This window comes from Balaenoptera physalus (genome assembly GCF_965194825.1).
Source record: "Balaenoptera physalus genome assembly, chromosome: 19".
Lineage (NCBI taxonomy): Eukaryota > Metazoa > Chordata > Mammalia > Artiodactyla > Balaenopteridae > Balaenoptera > Balaenoptera physalus.
The window spans coordinates 53,609,508-53,633,396 of record NC_138900.1 but is presented as its reverse complement, the minus strand read 5'-3'; the positions used below and the strand labels follow the sequence as shown (position 1 = coordinate 53,633,396).

The 23,889-nt window shown below is 36.4% G+C and overlaps 1 protein-coding gene across 2 annotated transcripts in view; it reads right to left on the bottom strand.

Annotated features, from left to right (window-relative positions):
• Positions 1-23,889, bottom strand: part of AP1G1 (adaptor related protein complex 1 subunit gamma 1) — a 79,281-nt gene that overhangs the window by 15,062 nt on the left and 40,330 nt on the right. For both annotated transcript variants that reach the window (XM_082439017.1, XM_082439016.1), the window contains 11 exons: positions 20,145-20,286; positions 18,405-18,501; positions 17,155-17,231; positions 13,567-13,662; positions 13,024-13,104; positions 12,723-12,821; positions 9,227-9,282; positions 8,034-8,147; positions 5,521-5,661; positions 4,732-4,786; positions 136-258 (listed from right to left, as the gene is read on the bottom strand). In XM_082439017.1, coding sequence (XP_082295143.1) covers positions 136-258; positions 4,732-4,786; positions 5,521-5,661; positions 8,034-8,147; positions 9,227-9,282; positions 12,723-12,821; positions 13,024-13,104; positions 13,567-13,662; positions 17,155-17,231; positions 18,405-18,501; positions 20,145-20,286 — 1,081 coding nt within the window. The remainder of the gene's footprint in view (positions 1-135; positions 259-4,731; positions 4,787-5,520; positions 5,662-8,033; positions 8,148-9,226; positions 9,283-12,722; positions 12,822-13,023; positions 13,105-13,566; positions 13,663-17,154; positions 17,232-18,404; positions 18,502-20,144; positions 20,287-23,889) is intronic.

Sequence of the window (23,889 nt, the reverse complement as noted above, 5' to 3'; positions counted from 1 at the left end):
GTCCTTTAAAGGATTAATACAAATCACAGGTCATCTAACCATAAAGGTCAAAACTGAGGCACCTCTAGAGTGATAGTAGTAAGAGCATATCAGGAAAATAAAGGGCAATTTCCCCCAAAAAGTGAAAGTACTTACCTGAGAATAATCACCAAGAATTGCTTTGTACAAGCGCTGGACAGTATAGGCATGCATCTCCACGCTATTGGTTATTAACTGGATCAAGTTGGGAACTGCATCATCACGAACATAGCTTCCTGCCTAAAAGGAAATGCGGACAGTTACCCCTAGAAACACACAGTAATAATAAGAAATGTTAGCTAGTACTGTTGCTGTTCAAAGGAGACTACTACAAAACACCCTCAAAGATAAAGTTGTTTCCAATTCTCATGTTCATAAGCAGTTCAAACTTCAAAGTCTTTTTTTTTAATGGAGTATAGTTGATTTACAATGTTGTGTTACTTTCAGGTGTATGGCAAAGTGAATCAGTTATAAATACACATATATCCACTCTTTTTTTAGATTCTTTTCCCATACAGGCCATTTCAGAGTACTGAGTACAGTTCCCTATGCTCTACAGTAGGTTCTTATTAGTTACCTATTTTATATATAGTAGTGTGTATATGTCAATCCCAATCTCCCAATTTATCCCTCCCCCCTTAAAGTCTTATTTAAATGAATATTCTAAAGTTTTAAGATTTTATAAAAAATAAAATCTTCTCTTCGTCCAAAGTAAAAAAAAAAAAAAAGGTTTAAAATTTAAGAAAGGCCTTCTCTACTCAAAACAGGTAAGGTCTACGATTACAAAAATTTAAGAAATACATTCACTGGGAACTTAATTACAACAACCTCTCCCTTCCCACAACTCCCCAACACAGCGTTAAAATCACATGAGCTAGCTATAGTAGTCACGCTACTCTGGGGGACGGAGAAAGGAGTGTACATGAACAGTTCAAAAAGGCTTGTTAAATAAGATGAGACTGAAATAAACAGTAACTTTTAAAAAACCTGAGTTTAGGGGACTTCTTTGGTGGTCCAGTGATAAAGAATCTGCCTTCCAATGCAGGGGACGTGGGTTCGATCCCTGGTCGGGGAACTAAGATCTCACATGCTGCAGGGCTTAGAAAACTAAGCCCGTGCGCCTCAACCAGACAGCCCACATGCTGCAAACTACAGAGCCCACACACTCTGGAGCCTGCGTGCCACAACTAGAGCAAGAAAGCCCGCACACCACAACTAGAGAGAAGCCCGTGCACCACAATGAAGAGCCCACACGTCGCAAGGAAAGATCTCAAGTGCCTCAAGGAAGATCCTGCGTGCCGCAACTAAGACCTGACGCAGCCAAATAAATAAATAAATAAGCAAACAAACAAATAAAAAACCTGAGTTTATTCACACTCCTTTAAAAACTAGAGTTTATAAATATTATAGAACCAATAAGTAGTCCCAGGAATAGGAAATATTTTGTATTTAATTATCCACTCTTAAAAAAAAAAAGAAAGAAAAAGAAAACCTTGATCTCTTTATTGTCCTCTTGACTAGTGGAATCTTGAGATTTACAACCACAAAAACAAAATACAGCTATTTAACCTATGAGGAAGCTAAATTTTGGCCTTATCAGAGCATGACGATAACCAGGCTGCACAAGACATACAAACAGTGGAACCTGTGCCTAATATCAGCCCACCTTGGTCAATCTCCCATTACTGGACAGAAGAGCTGATCTGATTTACAAGACTGAGACCAGGCCTACCCATGTGTACTTTAGAGAGGAAAAAGACAAAGAAAAAATCCCAGGTGGCTGGGATACCCACTCCTGTTAAGAAACACAAAGACAGAGGGAGAAGTTTGGGGAAATGGTCAAAAAGGAAAGGTGAGAAGCTAAAAAGCAGGTAATTAGTGGTGTGACTTAGATATTTACATTCTTCCCTAATAGGAAAAAGCAGAGTGTTTTACTGTTTTTTATTTTTTTTAATAAATTTATTTATTGTATTTATTTATTTTTGGCTGCGTTGGGTCTTCGTTGCTGCGCGCCGGCTTTCTCCAGTTGCAGTGAGTGGGGCTACTCTTCGTTGTGGTGTGCGGGCTTCTCATTGCGGTGGCTTCTCTTCTTGCAGAGCGCGGGCTCTAGGTGCACGGGCTTCAGTAGTTGTGTCTCGCGGGCTCTAGAGCACAGGCTCAGTAGTTGTGGTGCACGGGCTTAGTTGCTCCATGGCATGTGGGATCTTCCCAGACCAGGGCTCAAACCTGTGTCCCCCTGAATTGGCAGGCAGATTCTTAACCACTGTGCCACCAGGGAAGCACAAGCAGAGTGTTTTAAATAAGAGAAAGCATCAACATGGTCTAATTGACATTTATAGACCATGCCATTCAACAACAGCAGAATACACATTCTTCTCAAGCTCACACAGAACATTCCTCAAGACAGATCACATTCTGGGCCATTAAAAATAAATTTAAAAGAACACAGGGACTTCCCTGGTGGTCCAGTGGTAAAGAATCCGCCTTCCAATACAGGGGACACAGGTTCGATCCCTAGTCGGGGAACTAAGATCCCACATGCCGCGTGGCAACTAAGTCCACGCACCACAACTACTGAACCCGCACACCTCAACTAGAGAGCCTGAGTGCCACAAACTACAGAGCCCACGCACTCTGGAGCCCACGCGCCACAACTAGAGAGAGAAAAACCCAAACGTCACAACTAGAGAGAAGCCCATGCTCCGCAACGAACAGACCCTGCGCCACAACAAAAAGATCCCGCGTGCCACAATGAAGACCCAACGCAGCCAAAGATAAAAATAAATAAATAAAATAAATATTCTAAAATAAATAAATAAAATAATAGAAATCATGCAAAATTAAACTAGAAATAAGTAATATAAAGATGGCTGAAAAGTCCCCAAATATTTGGAAATTAAATAACACACTACTAAATAACACATGGATCAAAGAAAACATCAGGAACAGAAAACTATAGACCAATATCTCTCATGAACACAGATGCAAATATCCTTAAAAAAATTAGAAAATCAAATACAACAATAATGTATTAAAAAAACTATATATATGCCACAACCATGTGGGATTTATTCCTGATATGGAAGGCTGATTCAGCATTCAAAATTCAATTAATGTAAGCCAACTATACTTCAATTAAATAAATAATTTTTTAAAAAATCAATTAACCTAGCACATCAATAGGCTGAAGAAGAAAAATCATATGATCATATAAAAAGAGAACATAAATTGATTGGAAAACTGAAAAGTTGGAGCAATTTTTTTAAAAAGGTTTTGATTTTGATAAACATTTTTCTTCAGGAGCTCTAATTTTTCCCTTCTTTTGAGCCTTATAAAAACCATCGTATCTTTTGTTAGAATATAATTTCGCGATTAAGTATACTGACTTTTAAACTTTTACAAAATTAATTCACTGTTGGTAAACTATTTAATTGAAATTTTAAAAATTTCAATGGTATCATTCCCTCTTACAGATGTTTCATAATTTACTTAACCCATGCCCATCTGGAGACTCCTAGTTGTTTCCAGCTTTCCCCTATTATAAATAAGATTAGGATGAACACTTCTGTATATACATTTTTGTACAATGACCTTTTATTTTTCCAAGAGAAAGTCCTAAAAACAGAATTAATAAAGTACTGCCTGTTCTCTATTTTCTAACTAGCACTAGGAATTAGATTAAAAAGTATGACAAGTGAAAAATGACACCTCACTTTTATTTTATTTACTATCTCTTTAAGAATAAGGGTATTTTTCAATGTTAACTAGCCATTTCTTCTTTTGTCAAATGTCTGTTCAAATGCCAGTTTTTCCATCAGTGTTTTACTTTTTCCTATTAATTGTAAAGTATTTATAGATTAAAAATATTAACACACTGTCATATGTTACAATGGTTTTTCCCCTAATTGTCATTTGCCTTTTAACTTTGTAGATTTTTTTTTCCTTCTGCTATACAAGTTTTAAATTTTAATGTGGTCAACTTTGTCAATGTTTTTTACTTCCGGTGACATAATTAGACATAGATAGTTATGCCACTACATTTTCATTTTTCCTCTTAAATCTCTAATCCCTGTCTATTAATTGAATGATCGACTGAGAAGCTCCAAAATTCCAGAAGACTACCAAAGAAAGGATATTCTATAAAACCATAATTTAAAATCCAGAATTTAGCCATTCAAAACTTTCCAATGATTTCCTATCATATTCAAAATAAAATCCTAACTCCTGTGAGGCCTTATAGAATCTAGCCCCTGCATCAATCTTACCATTCTCTGCCTCTCTCACTCTACTGGCTTCACTGGCCTTCTTGATGCTCTCCAGACAGGTCAAGCTTGTTTGCTACCCTAGGGCTTTGCAACACTTACTGTTCCCTCTGATTTGTACACTCTTCGCCCAAATTTTTGCACAGCTCCTCATTTAACCAAGTTCTCTACTCAAATGTTACCTCGTCTGAGTGACCTGCCCTATTCTACCTAAGACACCTGGCCCACTGCCCCATATCCCATCTTCCTCTGCCATCAATATAGTCCCATATGCTACTTTAGTATTTTTCATAGCATTTTCCCCTGCCTGACAAGAGAGTGGTACATATTTCCCCATGAATTTCCTATCTCCCCCACTAGAACATAAGCTTCATGAGAACAAGGGCTTTGTCTGACTCGTTAATCGACACATCCAGCCCTTAGTATATGTTGACTTAAGAACACTACTTACCGTTGTCAGAACGCGCATAATTGTGTCTATATGCCACCGTTTGGAAGGTGCATACCTGAGAAAATAATGGCACTAGGTGAAAACACTGGAACCTATAAACTAAGCTCTGCTCAGTGACTTTCAAAAATCCTGTCCTACAGCATTTTTTAGGTTCACAGGTTAAGTGATTATATCTGGACCCATTTCACCTTCAAAACTAGCAGCAATTCCCATTTCAAAGGGTGATGAAATGGTACATAGTCAAATTCTGATGTTCCACGTAATATGCAATAGGAGTTGCTGAGCTGAGAAGTGGGGACTCTGTCTCCAGTTTTTCAGAAAATAAATCATAAAGTCAGGACAGGAGGGGATAGAGAAGAAAGAAGAAAAGGGACTCTTCCGAGACCCAGGCACATCAGGACTAGAAACTTGCTCCCTAAAATTCACAGTGAAAAGAGGAGAAACAACCATACTACCAAAATCTTGAGGTACTTCTTCCTAAAAGTCTTACACAGAACCACCATCCAGATGCTGTAACTTTTCTATTCTCTTCATCAAAAGGACATCATAGATGAGAGGTTAAAGAACAGATAAAAGAGATTTTATAAAAGTGGGATTAGTTTGGTCTTAGCATAATGCTTAATATTAGATACTGGCTAGAATGGCCTTCTCAAACCTAATTTCTAATGGGAAGCCTGAAATAAATGTTACATGTTTAAACATGTTTACAACATTTCCCCCATGTTTTAAAGATGCTTTCCAAAAAGTTCTAAGCATTTTTTACCAATGAATATAAAAATAAAATCTTACTTTTCTGCAGCAAGGAAGATTCCAGATGCACAGTCTGCTTTAAATTCTGGCTCACATGAATCCAGAAAATAAAGCAATTCCTTCATCATGCCTCGAATATTATTCCCATTTACCAGGGCAAAACTCAATTCCATTGCACGCCTTGCAGGGGGGAGGGAAAAAAAGTTATGATATTTACAGTGGGAATGAAACAAAGACCCACGTATGTTGCCTCTGAACACCAAGCGCTAGTGGATGTATTGATGTCTTTGCATGATCTTATGATCCCAATCTTTGCACATGAGATAACCAAAGTTATCAAATTTATTTTGAACGTTCATCAACACTTTTCTTCAAAAATCCCCAAGAGATATACTACTAAAGACCAAAAATGCAGTTTGAGTTCAGCAATCTATTCTATGAAGCTGAAATTTAGAATACTTAAAAGACTCAAAAAGAGAGGCAACAAAATTATTACCCAATGATAATACCTCTGCGTTATTCATTAAAAACATGATATATAGTCACCATACTCTCCTTTTATTACATCCACTTTAGTCCAAAGATGATCTAACATAGGTTACATCAAAAGGTACATAGAGGAGTAGAATAAAAACAAACCTTGAGGGCTAAGTGAAATAAGTTAGAGAAAGACAAATATTATACAGTATCGCTCATATGTGGAAGCTAAAAAAAGCTGAATGCATAGAAACAGAGACTAGAATGGTGGTTACCAGGGTCTGAGAGGTGGGAAAAATGGGGAGATGTTGGTCAAAGAGCACAAACTTCCACCTGTAAGATGAATAAGTTCTGGAGATTTAATGTATAGCATGATGGCTATTGTTAGTAACAATGTATTATATACTTGAAAGTTGCTAAGAGAATAGATCTTAAATATTCTCACCATGAAAAAGAAATGGTAAGTGTGTGATAGGATGCAGGTGTTAACTAATGCTACGGTGATAATCAGTTTGCAATAGATAAGTGTGACAAGTCAATGTGATGGACATCTTTAACTTACACAATTATATCTCAATAAAGCTGGGAAAAAAACTGAAAAAGAGAATAAGAGCCATGAAAAGGAAAAAAAGGGTATGTGCTATGAGAGCAAATAGGAGCTAAAACCGCCTATCAAATTTGGCATTGAAGGCAAATATGGACATGTTTTACATATAAAAGTTATAAGGTTACTACAGGCATCTTTTCACATTTGGTCAATAATGTCAAACATGGCATATAATTAACTTTCAAAAATACCAATTTAATAATACTTTCATCTTAGTTAATCTACAAGCAACAAAAACTCAATCCTTACAGAAATGCAATAATAACTAATTCTTACACAGTGCTTAAGTACTTTACATATGTTAATCCAGTTAATCCTGCATATAACCTTTTGAAGTGGGTGCTTTTTTATCCACATTTAGCATACGGGACAACTGAAGCACAGAAAGGCTAAGTAACTAGACAAAGTTTATTAAGGGCAGAGCTAGGATTTGAAATGAGGCTTTCTGGCTCCAGAGTCTAAGCTCCTACTGTTATATAACCTGTCAAAGAGACCCAGGTTTTACTTTTGAAATGCAAAGCCCAGTCATGAGCTATAGAGAAACAACACAATAGAAGTCAGAAAGTCTGACTTCTATTCCCAGGTCTGCCATGTCCAAGGGGTAAGGTTTGGTGTAAGTCATTTGATTCCTTTGGTACTGTATTTTAATCTGTTAATTGGGGATAGAAGTAATTGCCTAGTCTCTCTTGCTGGCTTGCTCTGAGAACCAACTGAGAGGGTGCTTATAAATCCTTTGCAAAGCACTATGTAAAAGTTGTTATTACTGACTCTAGGTCTTATCTTTAGTTTGCCCAAGCACTTAGCACCTGTTCTCTGCAAATAGAAGGAACACAATTATCAATGAATGTTTGTTAAGTGAACAGTTTCAGAGACCATTTCAAATCTAATTTTTTCTGGTTTGAACAGTAAACCAAAAGTTCACTGAGGCCAACTATAACTAGGTTTTACAAACAACTACAGTTATTCTAAGAAGAGAACCAGTAGAATTACTACATCAAGGAAAAAATATACATGCCTTTTCAAAGTCCTATGTGCTGCCTAAAAGTCATTCCTAGATGCACTGTTCTAAGAAACACGGCCGCCTCTAGTATCTTGAAGTACTGTGAGAAAACGTGTGCTGTCAGCAATTTGAGTTTCAGCATTGTGATAAAACACTCAGCCGATGGATCACTCCGTATTTTCATCCTCCAACACACAGAACACAGTACCTCTGTTGAGTAAACATATGCCCAGCTTATCTGTACCTGTTTTACTCATCAAAGAACCAAGGACAACTTCAGGGTGCACTTCAGTATTCCGTACTGGCCTCTTTCATTAATCTAAACTTCTCCCTGCCAATCCTTTCGAAAAAAGGATTTACTCTGTGAAAATAATGACTAAATACATAAATGTCAACATTCTCTCTCTCAAAACTATTACAAAGTTATCAGGTGATGGGTGGGGAGCAGAATTTTCAATAATCTGTTACCGTTTTATTGAGACATCCAAATCTTTTAGACAGTCCACAATGGTACTTCTGTGCCTCTGTACTGCGTTATGATCTGTCTGCACAGTCTTCAACAAAGATGTTAAAGCTACATATCTGGATGACGTAAAGTTGCAGAAGAACAGAATTAAAATGTAAAATTCAGGATAGTTCTCTGCTTAACGACAAAGAAGATGTCCAATGACTAAGGGAAAGCATACATTGTTAAATATTTAAAAGACAAGACAGATTAGTGAGTAAAATGGAAACACAGTAAAGCCATAAAAAACACTATAATCTAAAGCTGTGGCAACCAGAAGCCTTGGATTTAGATTTGTATTCATGGTCAATTCCATTTAAACTTCTAAAAGTGACTGACTTGATTCTTCCAAACTCTTTCAAATAGTACAACAAAATAAGTATATAGTATGCCTTTTCAGGCTGCCTGAGCCCCAAAACACAAGAGGAAATTATTTCAATTTTACCATTTATATTTCCTCTGCTTTTGTTTGATACCAGTACCAAAACCGGCCCTGCAAAAATTTGAGTTTATGATCCAAGTATTTAAAAATTCTTCTGGAAGGAGAAGATAATTCAGGGTACCATAATGATTATTTCCACATTTTTTTCAATCGTAACATGACAAGAAAGAATAGAAGATAATACTGATAAATTCATCTACTTTAAAAAAGTAGCTGGAGTTCACAAACATGTTCCAGGTTTGCAACTGAAATGTTATATTTTTCTTCTTAATTTAGAGCAGGGGTCAGCAAACTACAGCCTATCTGCAAAAACCCAGCCCTCTGCTGTCTGGTTTGGTAAATCAATTTTTATTGCAATACAGCCATGCTCATCATTTACACAGTCTATGGCTGCTTTCACACCAAGAGGCAGAGGTGAGTAGTTGCCAAATAGACCCTAAGGCCCATGGAGTCTAAAATACTGACCATCTATCTGGTCCCTTACAGAAAAGTTTGCTGACTCCTAATGCTAAAGTATAAACAGGACTAAAAATTAACTCATGAGGCAAATACTCAATTTCTTATCAAAATGGTTTTAAGACCAGACTAAAAATAAAAATCCTGAGTTGAAGTTCTAGATATGTCACTCAATACATGTGTGATCTTGAACAAAGTCACTCCTGAATACACTGAGTTTATAATAGCCAGATACAAGACATTTTTCAGTTGACTTACCTAATATTCTTGTCGTTGTTCAATAAGAAACGACCCAGGATATTTATGGCTAGGACCTATAGAGAAACAGCATAGCTTAAAAATTTAGGAAAATCAAATATCTATATTGTTTAAGGGTCACTTTCTGGCCTCTGATAGGTGCAAACTATTTAAAGGTGGTAGTTTAGTTAGTACTTCTATAGATTGCTAGCCAAAAAAAAAAAAAAAAAATTCTGAAGGCAAACTCCTAAAACCATATTTTACTTCTGCTGAAAGATTGTTTTAAAGTTTTTATATCATTAGCAGAAAAATAATATTGTTACAGCCTCACTGGAGGGAAATCTGGCAGTAACTATAAATATTTAAAATTAGGAATTCCCTGGTGGTCCAGTGATTAGGACTCTGTGCTACCACTGCAGGGGGCATGGGTTTGATCCCTGGTTGGGGAACTAAGATCCTGCATGCCACATGGTGCGGCCAAATAAATAAATAAATAAATAAAAGCTACAAAATGAAACTATATCCTCTGCTTCAACAATTTCACTTCTAGGAATTTAGCTGACAAATGTACTTGTACATATGCACAAAAATCTACTGCAACACTATCTATAATCACACATGATAGGAGAGTCCATTAATAGCAAATTTGCTACATGTACTATGGCACATCCATACAACGGAATAGTATGCGACCATTAAAAAGAATAAATCCTGACACATGCTGCAAAATGGATGTACCTTGAAGACATTATACTAAGTGAAATAAGCCAGACACAAACACCCCATATTATATGATTCCATTTATGTGAAATGTCCTGAATAGGCAAATCCATTGAGACAGAAGGTAGAATGGTGGTTGCCAGGGGTTGGGGACAGGGGATAAGGGGGGAGTTATTGTTTAATAGGTACATAGATTCAGTTTCAGAAGACCAAATAGTTCTGAAGATAAATGGTTGTGTAGGTTGCAAAACAATATGAATGTGCTTAATGCCACTGAACTACAGAGTTAGAAATGGTTAAAATGATAAATTTTATGTTATGAATATTCTACTACAACCTTTTTTAAAATGAGAATGGTCTCTATACATGAATATAAACTAGCTCCAACATAATGTTTTCACCTAACATGAAATGTGTAAGGTGCAGAACAACCTAGATGACAAAAAGAACTATACACAAATACTGTAGTGTAGATAGTAAATTTGTTTCTTACAAAGCTATGGGTTAGCAATTATTATACTAATAAATGGTTGAAAGAATGAATAAATTCTTGAGGGAGAGTTCTTCCTTATAGAAGAATTCCAATTATTTAATGAGGAAAAAATGAGGGAAATAGAAAGGTATCATTAGAACACCACCCTAATAACTGTTGCAGACAAGAGCCTCTGATGGGTACTAAAATGGTGGGTAAAAGTCTGAGGAGAACAGAATATCTGCATAGTGTCAAAGTGTTTCCTCCAAAATATTATAATTACAAAGGGAAAAAAACCAATTATACAGTGGAGAGACACAGCAGACACCACCTTAACCAAAAGATCAAGGTTAATATCACCAGTAATGAGACAAACAGATAGCATGTACCTCCTGATATGAAGCTGAGAAGGGCACACCACTTGTGTGGTAGTCTTGCCAAAAAAGCATAACCTCAAACTAATCATAAGAATATATCGGGGTGGGGGGACTTCCCTGGTGGCACAGTGGTTAGGAATCCGCCTGCCAATACAGGGGACACGGGTTCGAGCCTTGGTCCAGAAGATCCCACATGCCGCAGAGCAACTAAGCCCATTTGCCACAACTACTGAGCCTGCGCTCTAGAGCCCTCAAGCCACAACTACTGAAGCCCCGTGCCTAGAGCCCGTGCTCCGAACAAGAGAAGCCACTGCAATAAGAAGCCTGCACACCGCAACGAAGAGTAGCCCCTGCTCGCCGCAACTAGAGAAAGCCCGCATGCAGCAACGAAGACCCAAAGCAGCCAAAAAATAAATTTAGAAAAAATTTTTTTAAAAAAAGGATCTATCAGGGACTTCCCTGGTGGCGCAGTGGTTAAGACTCTGTGCTCCCAATGCAGGGGGCCCGGGTTCAATCCCTGATCAGAGAACTAGATCCCACACGCATGCCACAACTAAGGAGCCCGCATGCCACAACTAAGACCTGGCACAACCAAATAAATAAATAAATATTAAAAAAAAAAAAAGACTGTATCAGACAGAGCCAAATTGAGGGACATTCTACAAAGTAACTGATCAGTACTCTTCAAAAGTGTCAAAGTCACAAAAAACGAAGGAAAGACGAAGGAAATGTCACAGATTGGAGGAGACTAAGGAGACATGACAATAAATGCAATATGGGATCAAGGATTAGTCATCAGTAGAAAAACTGGTGAAATCTGAATAAAGTCTGTAATATGGTTAATGGTACTGAACCAATATTAACTTCTTAGTTTTGATAATTATACTACAGTTATACAAGATGCTAACATTAGGGGAAGCTGAGCGAACGGTAATATTGGAACTCTGAACTATTTTTGAAACTTTTGTGTAAGTCTAAAATTATTTTAAATAAAAAGTTTTTAGAAGTGGGGAAGACAAGAAATACACATGTACAGACACATTTAAATATGGATAAAATATCTCCAAAAAAAAGTACATTAGAAAATGGTGAGAGTAGCATTGACATATTTACACTACCAAATGTAAAACAGATAGCTAGTGGGAAGCAGCTGCATCAGCTTGGTGCTTTGTGACCACCTAGAGGGGTGGGGTAGGGAGGGTAGGAGGGAGACGCAAGAGGGAGGGCATACATGTATACATATAGCTGATTCACACTGTTAAACAGCAGAAACTAACACCATATTGTAAAGCAATTATACTCCAATAAAGATGTTAAAAAAAAAAAAAGAAAATGGTAACCATATTTCCCACTAGAAAAATTGAGAGTCTACACATGAAAGCTACAGACAGACATCTTCCTCCCTGCATACCTTTTTTACTCTTTGAATTCTTTTACTTTGTGTTTATTTCTCAAATAAAAATAAATATTTAGAGAAATGAATTAACTCAAATATGATGTCTTATTTGAAGTGACTGAGCCCAACTCAAATCATGGCTCTAAAAAAAAGCTCATTCAGAAATGCTTCCTTGGGACTTCCCTGGCGGTCCAATGGTTAAGGCTCCCTGCTTCCAATGCAGGGGACATGGGTTCAATCCCTGGTCGGGGAACTAATATCCCATATGCCGCATGGTGTGGTCAAAAAAAAAAAAAAGATAAAGAAAGAAAGAAAGAAATTTTTCCTTCACTTAACATTATGTATCTAACCATACCTAAGCTCTTCCAATTTCTATTATAATCAATATTAAGCCTTCAGTGGAGAAAATGATACTTCAGATACCAAAAAAAACCACTATACATTCTGCATCATTCTTTACTAAAGTTAATTTCCAAATAGAATTCATTTCCAAAATCCAAGTCAATTATTTTAAATAAAATATTTAGAGAAGAAAAGATTAAAAAGACTTACTCGCAGTCCACTCTCTGACTTAATATCCATGATAGTCAAAACCGTTTCATAAAGAATAGCATTTCCTACATTTTTACTAGTCTCCGTATTAGTGGCAACCTGAAAAGACACAGAGGGTGTTACAAAAGTGACAAAACAACGCTTCCAAAAAACATCCAGAGGTAACAGGAGATATTTTGTAACTGATTACAGCCACCAATGAGAAAACACAAATAAAAACTGCTCCATATAATCACAATCATTCTACTCCCTGCTTTACTAAAATGAGTGTTTACTTAAATGTAAGTTTTGGTCTACTCACCTGTGCTAATATATCATTCATAGCTTCACTTGAGTCATCATCATTTCGTCCTAAAATTCTCAATAACCGCAAAATTCGTACCTAATGTGCAAAATATGACAAATGTCAACAAATTCCACCTGGCACAAAGGAACTTCGCTTGATATGAAATTCAAATAACTTAAATGAAGTCTTAGATCCCAATAGAAATGGTAAAATTCAAACAGAAGAAATTTAAACATTATCTTTAGAGAAGTTATACATGGTTCTATGTCTTAATGAAGTTATTAGACAACCCACACTTTGACACTTCACAGCCAAAGGATACCACCACCTGCAGAGCTGTATTATATTGGTAAATCAAGTTTCTATGTAGTATATGATTTGACTATTACAACTATAGTTTTATCCTATTAATCTCATACAGAATTGTGTCACTATTCATTTGTTAATGTAATTAGTTTAATCAATTAACTACCAAATCTCTACCCAACACAAACATAAGAGGAAGGAAAAATCTATTCCAAAATATATCATTTATCCAAAACTTTCTTTCAACCTCACCTGCAAAAAGGGGTCACTGATCCCAGAAACATCATGTTCTGGTGAATATCCGGACATGATGAGGTTCTTTAGAATACGAACTAACTGGGGCACAAGCTGCGGGGAAGAGAGATGCATCAAAAAACAGTGAACATCAAAGAATTTCTCATGAATAGGCAGGTAATTTGACTTAGAAAAAGGATGCAAGGGTCTGAGTCCAAGCAAATTCTACTGATACAATATACTAGTATACTGTTGATGTTTGATAACTATAACTTAGGAGTATTTTGGCCAAGAACTCAAGAAGGAATATCTGAATTAAAAACAAACCAGATATTTTTACTCCAGAGTTATATATGCAAAGGCACTATAAATAACAGTAGGTTAGAAAGCCTCTGAGAACCAAGTAAAACAGGTACCTACGGGGCATATTGCATTTCTACTTCTATAGGACTTGACACACCTAGGTTGCACAAATATATTCAGTTTTTAATACATTCAACACATGTGGATATAAAATGTTATCACACCCAAAATACTGGTGATTTTATTAAAATTACAGTCTTAAACTATCTCAAATAGAGAAAAAAATTCTCTCCTCTTAATATTTGGCTAGTTATATCCTTTTCCAACAAACAACAGGGAATACAAAAAGCCTCCAACATTGACTAAGTGGAAAAGACACATGAAAAACTGTATCCCTCACTTTAGGAAGACAGCAAGGCCATGAATAATGTCCTTTTCCTATTCTTAACTCATATGACACAATTTTAGGTAAAATTTAATTTCAGCACCTAATTATACATTTGTTGCCTGTCCTATCTTACTAATGAAACTATACATTCCTTATGGTCAGAATGCCCTTCTTTTTACTCTGTCCATTAGACTGACTTACAGCACATAGTAGAGGCAATTTTACTGCCAAGCTGAACTTAAAAATGCTTTAAGTACTATCATTCATTTCAAACTCTGTTGATCAATCATTTAAGGTTAAAACCCTATTCCAAAATGTTTGCCACAATAAGAACATTTCCAGTCTCTAACTACAAACTCAATTTAGCTATATAAACAACTCTAATCACCTAACATTAAGAAAAGAAGTGTCCACAGTGAACTGAACCATATCTCTTTCGGAGGCAGTCAAAACAGCCCCAACTTTGCTGCAACTCAATTATTTTTTTCTCATCGTATTTGGATTCCTCCCTACTCTCCAATTCTAAAAGGGGATCAAGACTGAAACAAAAGCCAAGCTCTGCCCAAGGTACACACTCAAAACATTTACAACACTAAGTCTACTGCTAAATACAAGACAACATAATCTGTGGGAATTTAAATAAGTTTGGCCGTAACACTTCAATTAAGCACTTCATAAGTCACCTAAACAAAAATCTAATTTGGACAACTCCAAGATTAAAACAAATCTAAGCTATAATGACCTGTAAATTCTAAACAGAGTCCTCATTAAATCTGTCACTGTGGACAGATTCATATTAGAGGTGAGAATAATATAACTGTATAAACTGCTTTAAAATGTAATAAAACCAGGATCATCTAGTTACCAAACTCCGCACAAAAAGTAGCTTGCCTTGCATACTTCCCAATGGTCTCCTTTTTTGTACTACCCATATCCTCAATTACTTTTTAAAATCTGGTTTCTGGGGACTTCCCTGGTGGTCCAGTGGTAAGGAATCTGCCTTCCAATGCAGGGGACACGGGTTCGATCCCTGGTCAGGGAACCAAGATCCTTCATGCCGCAGGGCAACTAAGCCTGCGCCACAACTACTGAGCTCACGTGCCTCAATGAGAGAGCCCGCATGCCGCAAACTACAGAGCCCATGCAGCCTGGAGCCCGCGTGCCACAACTAGAGAGAGAAAAACCCGCACACCACAACTAGAGAGAAGCCCATGCACCGCAACGAAGAGGCAGTGCACCGCAAAGAAAGGTCCCGCATGCCGCAACTAAGACCTGACGCGGCCAAAAAAAATTAATTAATTAATTAATTAATTATTTTTTTAAAAAATCTGGTTTCTGTCTCAGAGAAGTTCTTTTTCCTTCAGCTACTAATAAACTCACACCACATAAGAGCACCCCGGGACAAAAAGCACAAATGTCTAAGTGTTCAGCATACAAATTCTTGGAACCCAGCTTTATTTTTCAGACAAAAATTCAAGTTACTAAAACTGATGACAAGACAAACAAAATAAAATGACAAAGGGAAAGGCTGCAGCCATGAAAATCAGTTGATGCCCACCCACTCTACCTCAAAAAACTTTTAATATTCCAAAGCTTCAAGGCAAGATTGACGGCAAGTAAGGGGGAAATTAAAGCTCTAAGTCTGAACTGAAAGTTCAGAAGTACGTACGGAGCTTTTTAAAGTATGAGGTTACCCACACGGCTCTAAAATATCTGCTTCAAGAAGAAGCAGTGTTTGGCGTCAAGGATCCAAACTGATCTGGAACTGCCATCACCAATGCCACTGGGAAACTGCTCAAAGTTTCTCAAGTGAAGACAAAGGAAAGGCAGAGAAGGAGGCTTACAAATCAGGGAAGGCTGCAACTGAAATCCAAGGCTGACTGTGGAGTCAGGAGTTTAAGTGACAAGACAAAACCTGGACTAGGAAGTTAGCCAAAAATGCTAGGACAAATAACATAGTATTAAGCACAGCTTCAGCATTAGTATATTTTTAAAAGCCACATTTGTGGATGGATACACAAAAGCCACTAAGGACCTAATGCCAGCATGCACCATCTAAAAGAGGGTTAATTCTTACCTTTTCATTCTAACATACAGCAGGATTCCAAACAGACAACAGGAACAAAACATACAAAGCAAGCATTAGGGACAGATACGGGCCTCAGACTATTGTATAATAATTTAATCAATACATGAACATCTAAAGGGGCAAAAAAGCCCCCCAAAAAAGAGCTGCTATTAGAGCTTCATTAGATCTAAAGTACAAAGTGAGCCCAGTTTATGGAGTGATCAGCACCCTATAAAAGGAACTGAGTGCATGTAGTTACCCAAAGAACAGTCTTTCTCTGAGTCCTCCTTACTAGTGCCTTCTAAACGTAAGTGGAGAAAAAAAATTCCACTTCAGAATGCTCTAAGAAAGGGAGGGAGGGACTTAAGAAAGCTAGAGACTTCCATCACTGGAGTCACCACAGCGTAAAACGAATAGTGGGGGACCCTATGTTAGGTAAAAGTAATGTCAAATTTCATTTTGCAGTTTTCACCTTTAAAAAAATTACCTGCCTTAAACTACACACACACACACACACACACACACACACATTTCCTGTGTGTAATTTGACCTCAGGTTACATTTCCTAACTTCAATGTGAAAACAGCAGATAAAGCACATGAGAGACTGGTGTGTCTGCCAACAATGAGAGAAGACTTCTCTTATGAAAGGGAAAACACTGCACTATCGCCAGTTCTTATATGCCTAAATCTGGCTTCCAGCCCTACCACACAGCAGGGCTGTTTAAGTCCTTTATTCAGCTCCACAGCTTTCTTTCAAAAGAAAATTCATAGGTGAGAAAATCATGTACTTTTCAGGAAAACCATTTTCAATCAAGAAAGGCTTAGATATACAGAATGGCACCTACCTTTCTGAAATGTGCAAGCATGTCTGGGCTTCGCTCACACATTTCTGTGAGGAGGACTACAGAAGTGTGAAGGACACCTGAAAGAAAAGAACCAATGAAAACTAAAAATGAGGCTATATTATTCAACTTCATAGAACAGGGCTTTGAGTTCTAAAGGTCAATTCCAAAAGGGCAGCTGCTATTTTTGTTTTTTAATCTCTCAAAGAATCTAAGCATTGAGGTGAATACAAAGGAGGTATTAATAGATATCTGCTGATTTAATACTGGTGATGTCAATCAAAACAGAATATTCTAAAGTTGTATGACCAAAATAATTGCTAAAAAATGAGAACCAATACACGTCTCTACATTTGAGAATATCCATAAAGACATGCTTCTAGTCAATATAAACTGGATATTACCTGCTCCAGACTTAATAAGCTCTTAGCTGAGTTTTGATAGATATTTCAAGAAGAAAAATCTTACTAAGATTTTAAATTTCCAGATAAAATATATGAAAAACCTAAGGTAGTTGTGAATGACAAAGTAAATTTGCTTGGTCAAGAGTGAGTGAAAAGAATCACACCATACTTTTCACTAAATAATAAATAAGTACCCTAAACATTCATTTGTTCAACAAGTATATTTTGAGTCTTCTAAGCACAGGACTGCATTAATCAAATTAAATACACGTTACCATTTTTTCTCTTAGCATTTAGGACACAAGAATTTTCTTCACTCAGAACTTGTTTCACTGACTTCAAAATAAGAATAAAATGCTCGGTAAAGAACTGCCACATTTCATTTAATTTCTCTCAAGCTTTATAAAAATATATCTGGGTACCCATTACAAATTCCTGTTACAAGTAACCTAAAAGTAGTTTCACAAATCTTACACTACTACAGCAAAACAATAAAGAAATAACTTTTTCTTCTATTATAAAATAGCCAGGAAATCAAAGGGTTTTACACATGAACATCAAGGCTAGGATCATTTGTAATTACACTATTACTTAATATAGTATTTTTAATATAGTAAAAGAGGACCAGAAATGAAAAACAAGCTTACTGTAAAGGAATCAATCTCTAATTACAAAAACTAGGATATGGGAGTAGAAGAGAGATTCAACCCATTAGCCCTTCCTGGAAAAGTGTCCAAGCACAGTAGAAAGGTGAGTCCACTGCATGAGACAGAAGGCCAACACTGCCTGAAGCCTGTTCTCTTTCCCCTTCTCCCTCAGTACTTCATGAGTGCATCTAAATCACATTACCATGGTTCTTTTCATTCAATAAATTTTTTGTTGCTGGTAAGAACATCTCCATAAGTTCAGGAACCTTCCTGATGACATGAACAGCACAAAGTGCTGCCTATAAAAAACATAAAAAGGACAAAAGAAGATTTATTTCAATTAAGTCAGGACAACCAATCTTATAAACAACAAAACCTTATCAACTAGTTCACCTACATGAAAAAAGAAAGGAGTTAGGTATCAGATTTATTATTTATTATTATCAGACTTACTAGTTATTAACTGGTTAGGGCTTTCCAACTTATACTTACTGCATTAACGAGAACTTCTAACCCACCTGCCTCTTCGGTCATATATTACCAAATAAGTGGACAAAAGCTTTCTCGACTAGACCATGGTTAACACAAACTTATCAAACATGCTAAACATAATTTATGTGGAGTTTTGCAAAGTAAAAAATAAAGACTTCCATCTGTGATAATCATTCTTCTGAGTAAAAAGACCAAAAGGTTTTATAAAAACATTATGCAATTGAAAGATATATATACTGCAGATGCTTTAAATCTGCTGCTGCTTTTAATAATACCTATACTTTCCCCAATTCACTCTCTACTGAAATCAAGAAAATCATTTGAAAGTTACTTAGGATCTTAGTTAAACGCCTCTCAGTTAGCTAGTCTCTACTGAAGAAACTTGTTCACAGGAAAGAAAGACATTCAAAGATGATTTTGGTTAAACGTCCCCACCCCTGGCAAAAGGAACCATAACTACTATTTGTTGGAATTGAATAACATAAAAGTTCAGATACATTAACAAGAAAAGATTTCAGCTAATTCTTCCCATGCTACAGTTGGGGGAAACAATTTTTTTTTTCTAATCTGTAGGAATTATTTTATTTAATAATTATTAATCTTTATTAATATTTATTTAATCTTTCTGAACAAGAGCAGCCCACACGTTTTTTAAGAGAAAACACTGGCTTTGGTCTATAGCCATCATTAACAGTGCATGATCCTGGAAAACAGCTTGGCCCTTTCAACGGCTTTGTCTCACACCATTAATACAGAGGCACAATAAACGCCAACCAGATGATATTATGTGACTCACTTCTAAAGTCCTAAATTTTACCCTTTGTTTATGAAGGTTTTAGGATTCAAGCACAATAAAATAACAACAAAATGTTTATATCAACAAATAAAAGCAAATAAGTGAATAAGATCACTGTCTTCCATTACTATTCCATTTAGATAAATCAATTTTAGGAAGTATGTTCTAAATCATTCCCTAATAATTATCTAGGCCCCAGTGGAACTGCACTTCCAAGATTCAAAGGCCCTAATACAAAGAAAGACATGGGCACTAAAATAAATTCGCAAAGATCTGTTCATTATCACTTTGTTTAATACTGTTTAGAATCAGGTAATTTAGGAAGTAATTAGGTATGCCATCTAGGGTCCAATAACATTTGCTTGTTTATAAATCATTTCCTTGAAAAATGACGAATTAAAAGAATTAAAGTGTTCACAATCACTTACTAATTGGAGAGTTAAATAGCAATAAAAAAAATCACCTCCAAAATTAGTATAAAAAAAGATTTTGATTCATAAACAACTGATTCATATATAATCATTTAAAATACATTTACTGCACAGGGAAAGAAAGTTATATTATCATTTGAGCTTTCAAAAATGAATAATCTGCCTTCTCATCTCCATAATACTCTCTAATCCAAACGAGACATTCGGTTTCATGGAAAGTTACCTTTTTTCTTAAGTAAGAGTTGGAGGTTTTCAGGAGTTTCTCTACCTCTCCTGCAAGATCTCTGCACATCTCTGAGGAGCCCATGCAGCCGAGGGTACAAAGTGCTAGCCCCTGTACATATTGCGTGCTATGATTAAGATCACTGCAAAAGAAAGAAGGGGGCAGAAATGAACATGCCCTGCCTGGTGCTCCCCATGAAGAAGCTTCACAATCTAACGAGGTAGCTCTGAACGATTCATGATTTCTCTAATATGGAAAATATTTATTAGGATTATTTTTGAAAGAAGTGTTTATTCTAACTTTATTACAAATTACAACACAGCAAACTGACTGACAGTCTGTTCTACATGCTTGCAACCCAATGTTTCCAAGTACCAAAGCAACATAAACTGGACAACATGCTATCTGTTGGATGTTAAAAGACAACTCTCTTTAGGAAACTCAGCAAACCACTGAAAGTAAAAACTAGCAATGACAGAATATGAAGCACAACTGTGTATTTAAAAGATTTTAATATGCTCTATTACTAACTACAAAAAAAAGTAATACAGTAACGAAAACCTTAAAAAAAAATCAGAAAACAATCTCTACTGCTAGAGCATTTAAGATGACTTAAATAAACATCACAACAGAAACACTCTATACTATATACTCTATACTTAAACACTCTATACTCTAAATACTATACCATAAGGTCTTTGATATTATGATATAGTATTAACCTTGATGTTACATTAATTTTTACACTTTTATTTATTCAAAAGAAGAAAAAATTAGTAACTAAAAAGATAGCTAATTAAACCATCATAAACTAAGCTAGATGTTTACAGTGAGGCTCAGTATCTAGTGATACAGATACAAAAAATTCTATTTCTAACAGGCATTGATTACTGTACAGAATTATTTCTAAACCAGCTTGAAGTATACTTCCAGAAAAGCTGAAATATTAAAAGCTTGAACCAGTAAAATCATTTATATATTATAACCAACTCTTACCATTCAGAAGCTGAATTATTATGTTGAGTTATGCTACTTCCACCAGCTTTAAGAGCATTTTAAAATCGTTTAGCTCAGTGGTTCTCAAACTGTGATTAAAGAATCTCTGGAAGTCCCCAAGACTGTTTCAGAGGGTCCACGAAATACAAACTATTTTCACAATACTAACTCATTATTTGTCAGCTTTATTGACACCCGCACTGACAGTGCAAAGGCAATGGTGGGGAAAACTATGGCACGTTAACTAACACAAATCAGGGCAGAGGCACCAAACTATAATAGTAGTCACTGAATACACTGCCACACACTTATAGTAAAAGAAGGGAGGGAAGGAGGGAGTTTCACTTAATACTGCCCATGACAAAGCAGTAAAAATGATAAGTTTTATTATACCTTGGCTCTTTTTTTTTTTTTTTTTTTAAAGCCACGCCACACGGCTTGCAGGATCTCAGCTCCCTGATCAGGGATTGAACCCGGGCCACTGCAGTGAAAGCCCAGAATCCTAACCACTAGGCCACCAGGGAACTCCCATATACCTTGACTCTTGAGTGCACATTTTTTAACATTCTGCGTGACAAAATGGAAAGTATGCATAAAGTACTTCTGATGCATACTGGAGTAAAGTGGCAATCTCAGAGAAAAGCACTTGTGTATTTGTTTCATTTGCAAGCTAAACTACAAACTAGCTACTATTAAAATGAACATCAGGGGCTTCCCTGGTGGCGCAGTGGTTGAGAATCTGCCTGCCAATGCAGGGGACACGGGTTCGAGCCCCGGTCTGGGAAGATCCCACATGCCGCGGAGCGACTAGGCCCATGAGTCACAATTGCTGAGCCTGAGCGTCTGGAGCCTGTGCTCCGCAACAGAGAAGCCGCGATAGTGAGAGGCCCGTGCACCGCGATGAAGAGTGGCCCCCACTTGTCGCAACTAGAGAAAGCCCTCGCACAGAAACAAAGACCCAACACAGCCATAAAAATAAATAAATAAATAAAATTTAAAAAAATAAATAAATAAATAAAATGAACATCATTCTTATTTGAAAAATAACTGACAACTATAACTATTAAGATGTGATTATCTGCCAAACATTTTCTGGAAGAAGAGCCAAGTAAGCTTATCACTTCAAGAGCAACAAGTGACAATATTTGTTGCCAATGATAAAATCTAAGCTTTGAAGTGAAAATTAGAATTTTGGAATATTTGTATTGCCACCGTGAACCTGACAGTCTATCAATACTTTAAAACTCAGTGAACCAATTTTCTCCAAATGCCTTAAGCATGATGTTTAAAAAGCATGCAAGAGTAAAAGATTCATTCAAAGCGTAAGACAGACCAATGGGTTTTAATATAACAAAGAACCAAACTTCACTGATATGGTTTCAGACTCCACATTGTAAATAACCCTAAAGAAACTACCACTTGTGGAGTTTTGATATACTATTATAGAACATTATCCATAGTTATCTGAAAGGTTATTGAAGTTCTCTTTCTTTTTCAAACTACATTATCTGTGAAAGGCTAGATCTTCTTCATATACTTAATCAAAACGTAACATAAGAAACTGAATGCAGAAGCAAATATGAGCATCTAGCTTCTAGCTTCCATTAGGTTAGATATTAAAGAGATTTACAAAATTGTAAAATAATGCCATTCTTCTCACTGAAATTGTTCTTGTTCTGGAAAATAGTTTTTCATAAAAAAATTTATTTGTTAACATTGTAATGGGTTCATTATTGGTCGTTTTATTTTTATTTATTTATTTATTTTGGTAATTTTAAATGAACTAATAAATGGTTTTAGGCTTCCCTGAAAAACAAAGAAAGGAAAGGAAACAGAAGGTAAAGTGTCAATCAGTCAGGTTTGCTATTGTCTACCAATTTGAATATTTAAGATAAAAATTACTGATAAAATAAAGTTTAACTTAACTATGGCTTTACCATTTAGTGTCCTAGTTCCCAAGAGTATTTAGTTGACTCTTCAATCATTTTTCAATGATTAAGAATATTTGCATAATGCAAGCTCTTAAAGTATTATATTTAATTTTTAAAGATTTAATTCCAAGATCATTAATGTCAGAGTTTTTCTAGGCCAATGAACAATGAGGTAAACATTCATCATTAAACAGAAAAACTGTTGGTACATATGATGCCCCATAATCGAAATGCAAAAAACCTCACAAATAAACAAAAAAACCCATTCATTAACAGATTAAAAAAACACACAGGGGACTTCCCCGTGGTCCAGTGGTAAAGAATCCACCTTCCAATGCAGGGGACGCGGGTTCAATCCCTGGTTGGGGAACTAAGATCCCACATGCCGCAGGGCAACTAAGCCCATGCACCGCAACTACTGAGCTCGCGTGCCTCAATGAGAGAGCCCACGTGCCGCAAACTACACAGCCCAGGCACCCTGGAGTCCATGTGCCACAAACTAGAGAGAGAAAGAGAGAGAAAACCCATAGGCCACAACTAGAGAAGACCACACGCCACAACGAAGATCCCACACCACAATGAAAGATCCCGCATGCCTCAACGAAGACCCCACATGCCGCAAGTAAGACCCGACGCAGCCAAAAAACTAAAGAAAATAAATTAAAAAAAAAAAAAACTGAATTATCCAAAGTCCTTTAACTGAGCTTAAACTGAAGTGCCAGATCAATTCCCAACTATTATTAGCTCTCTCCTAAATTCACTTGGGGCTTAGCTGGGTCTCATGAAAATTAAACACAAAGATTCCTTCTTTGCCTGTA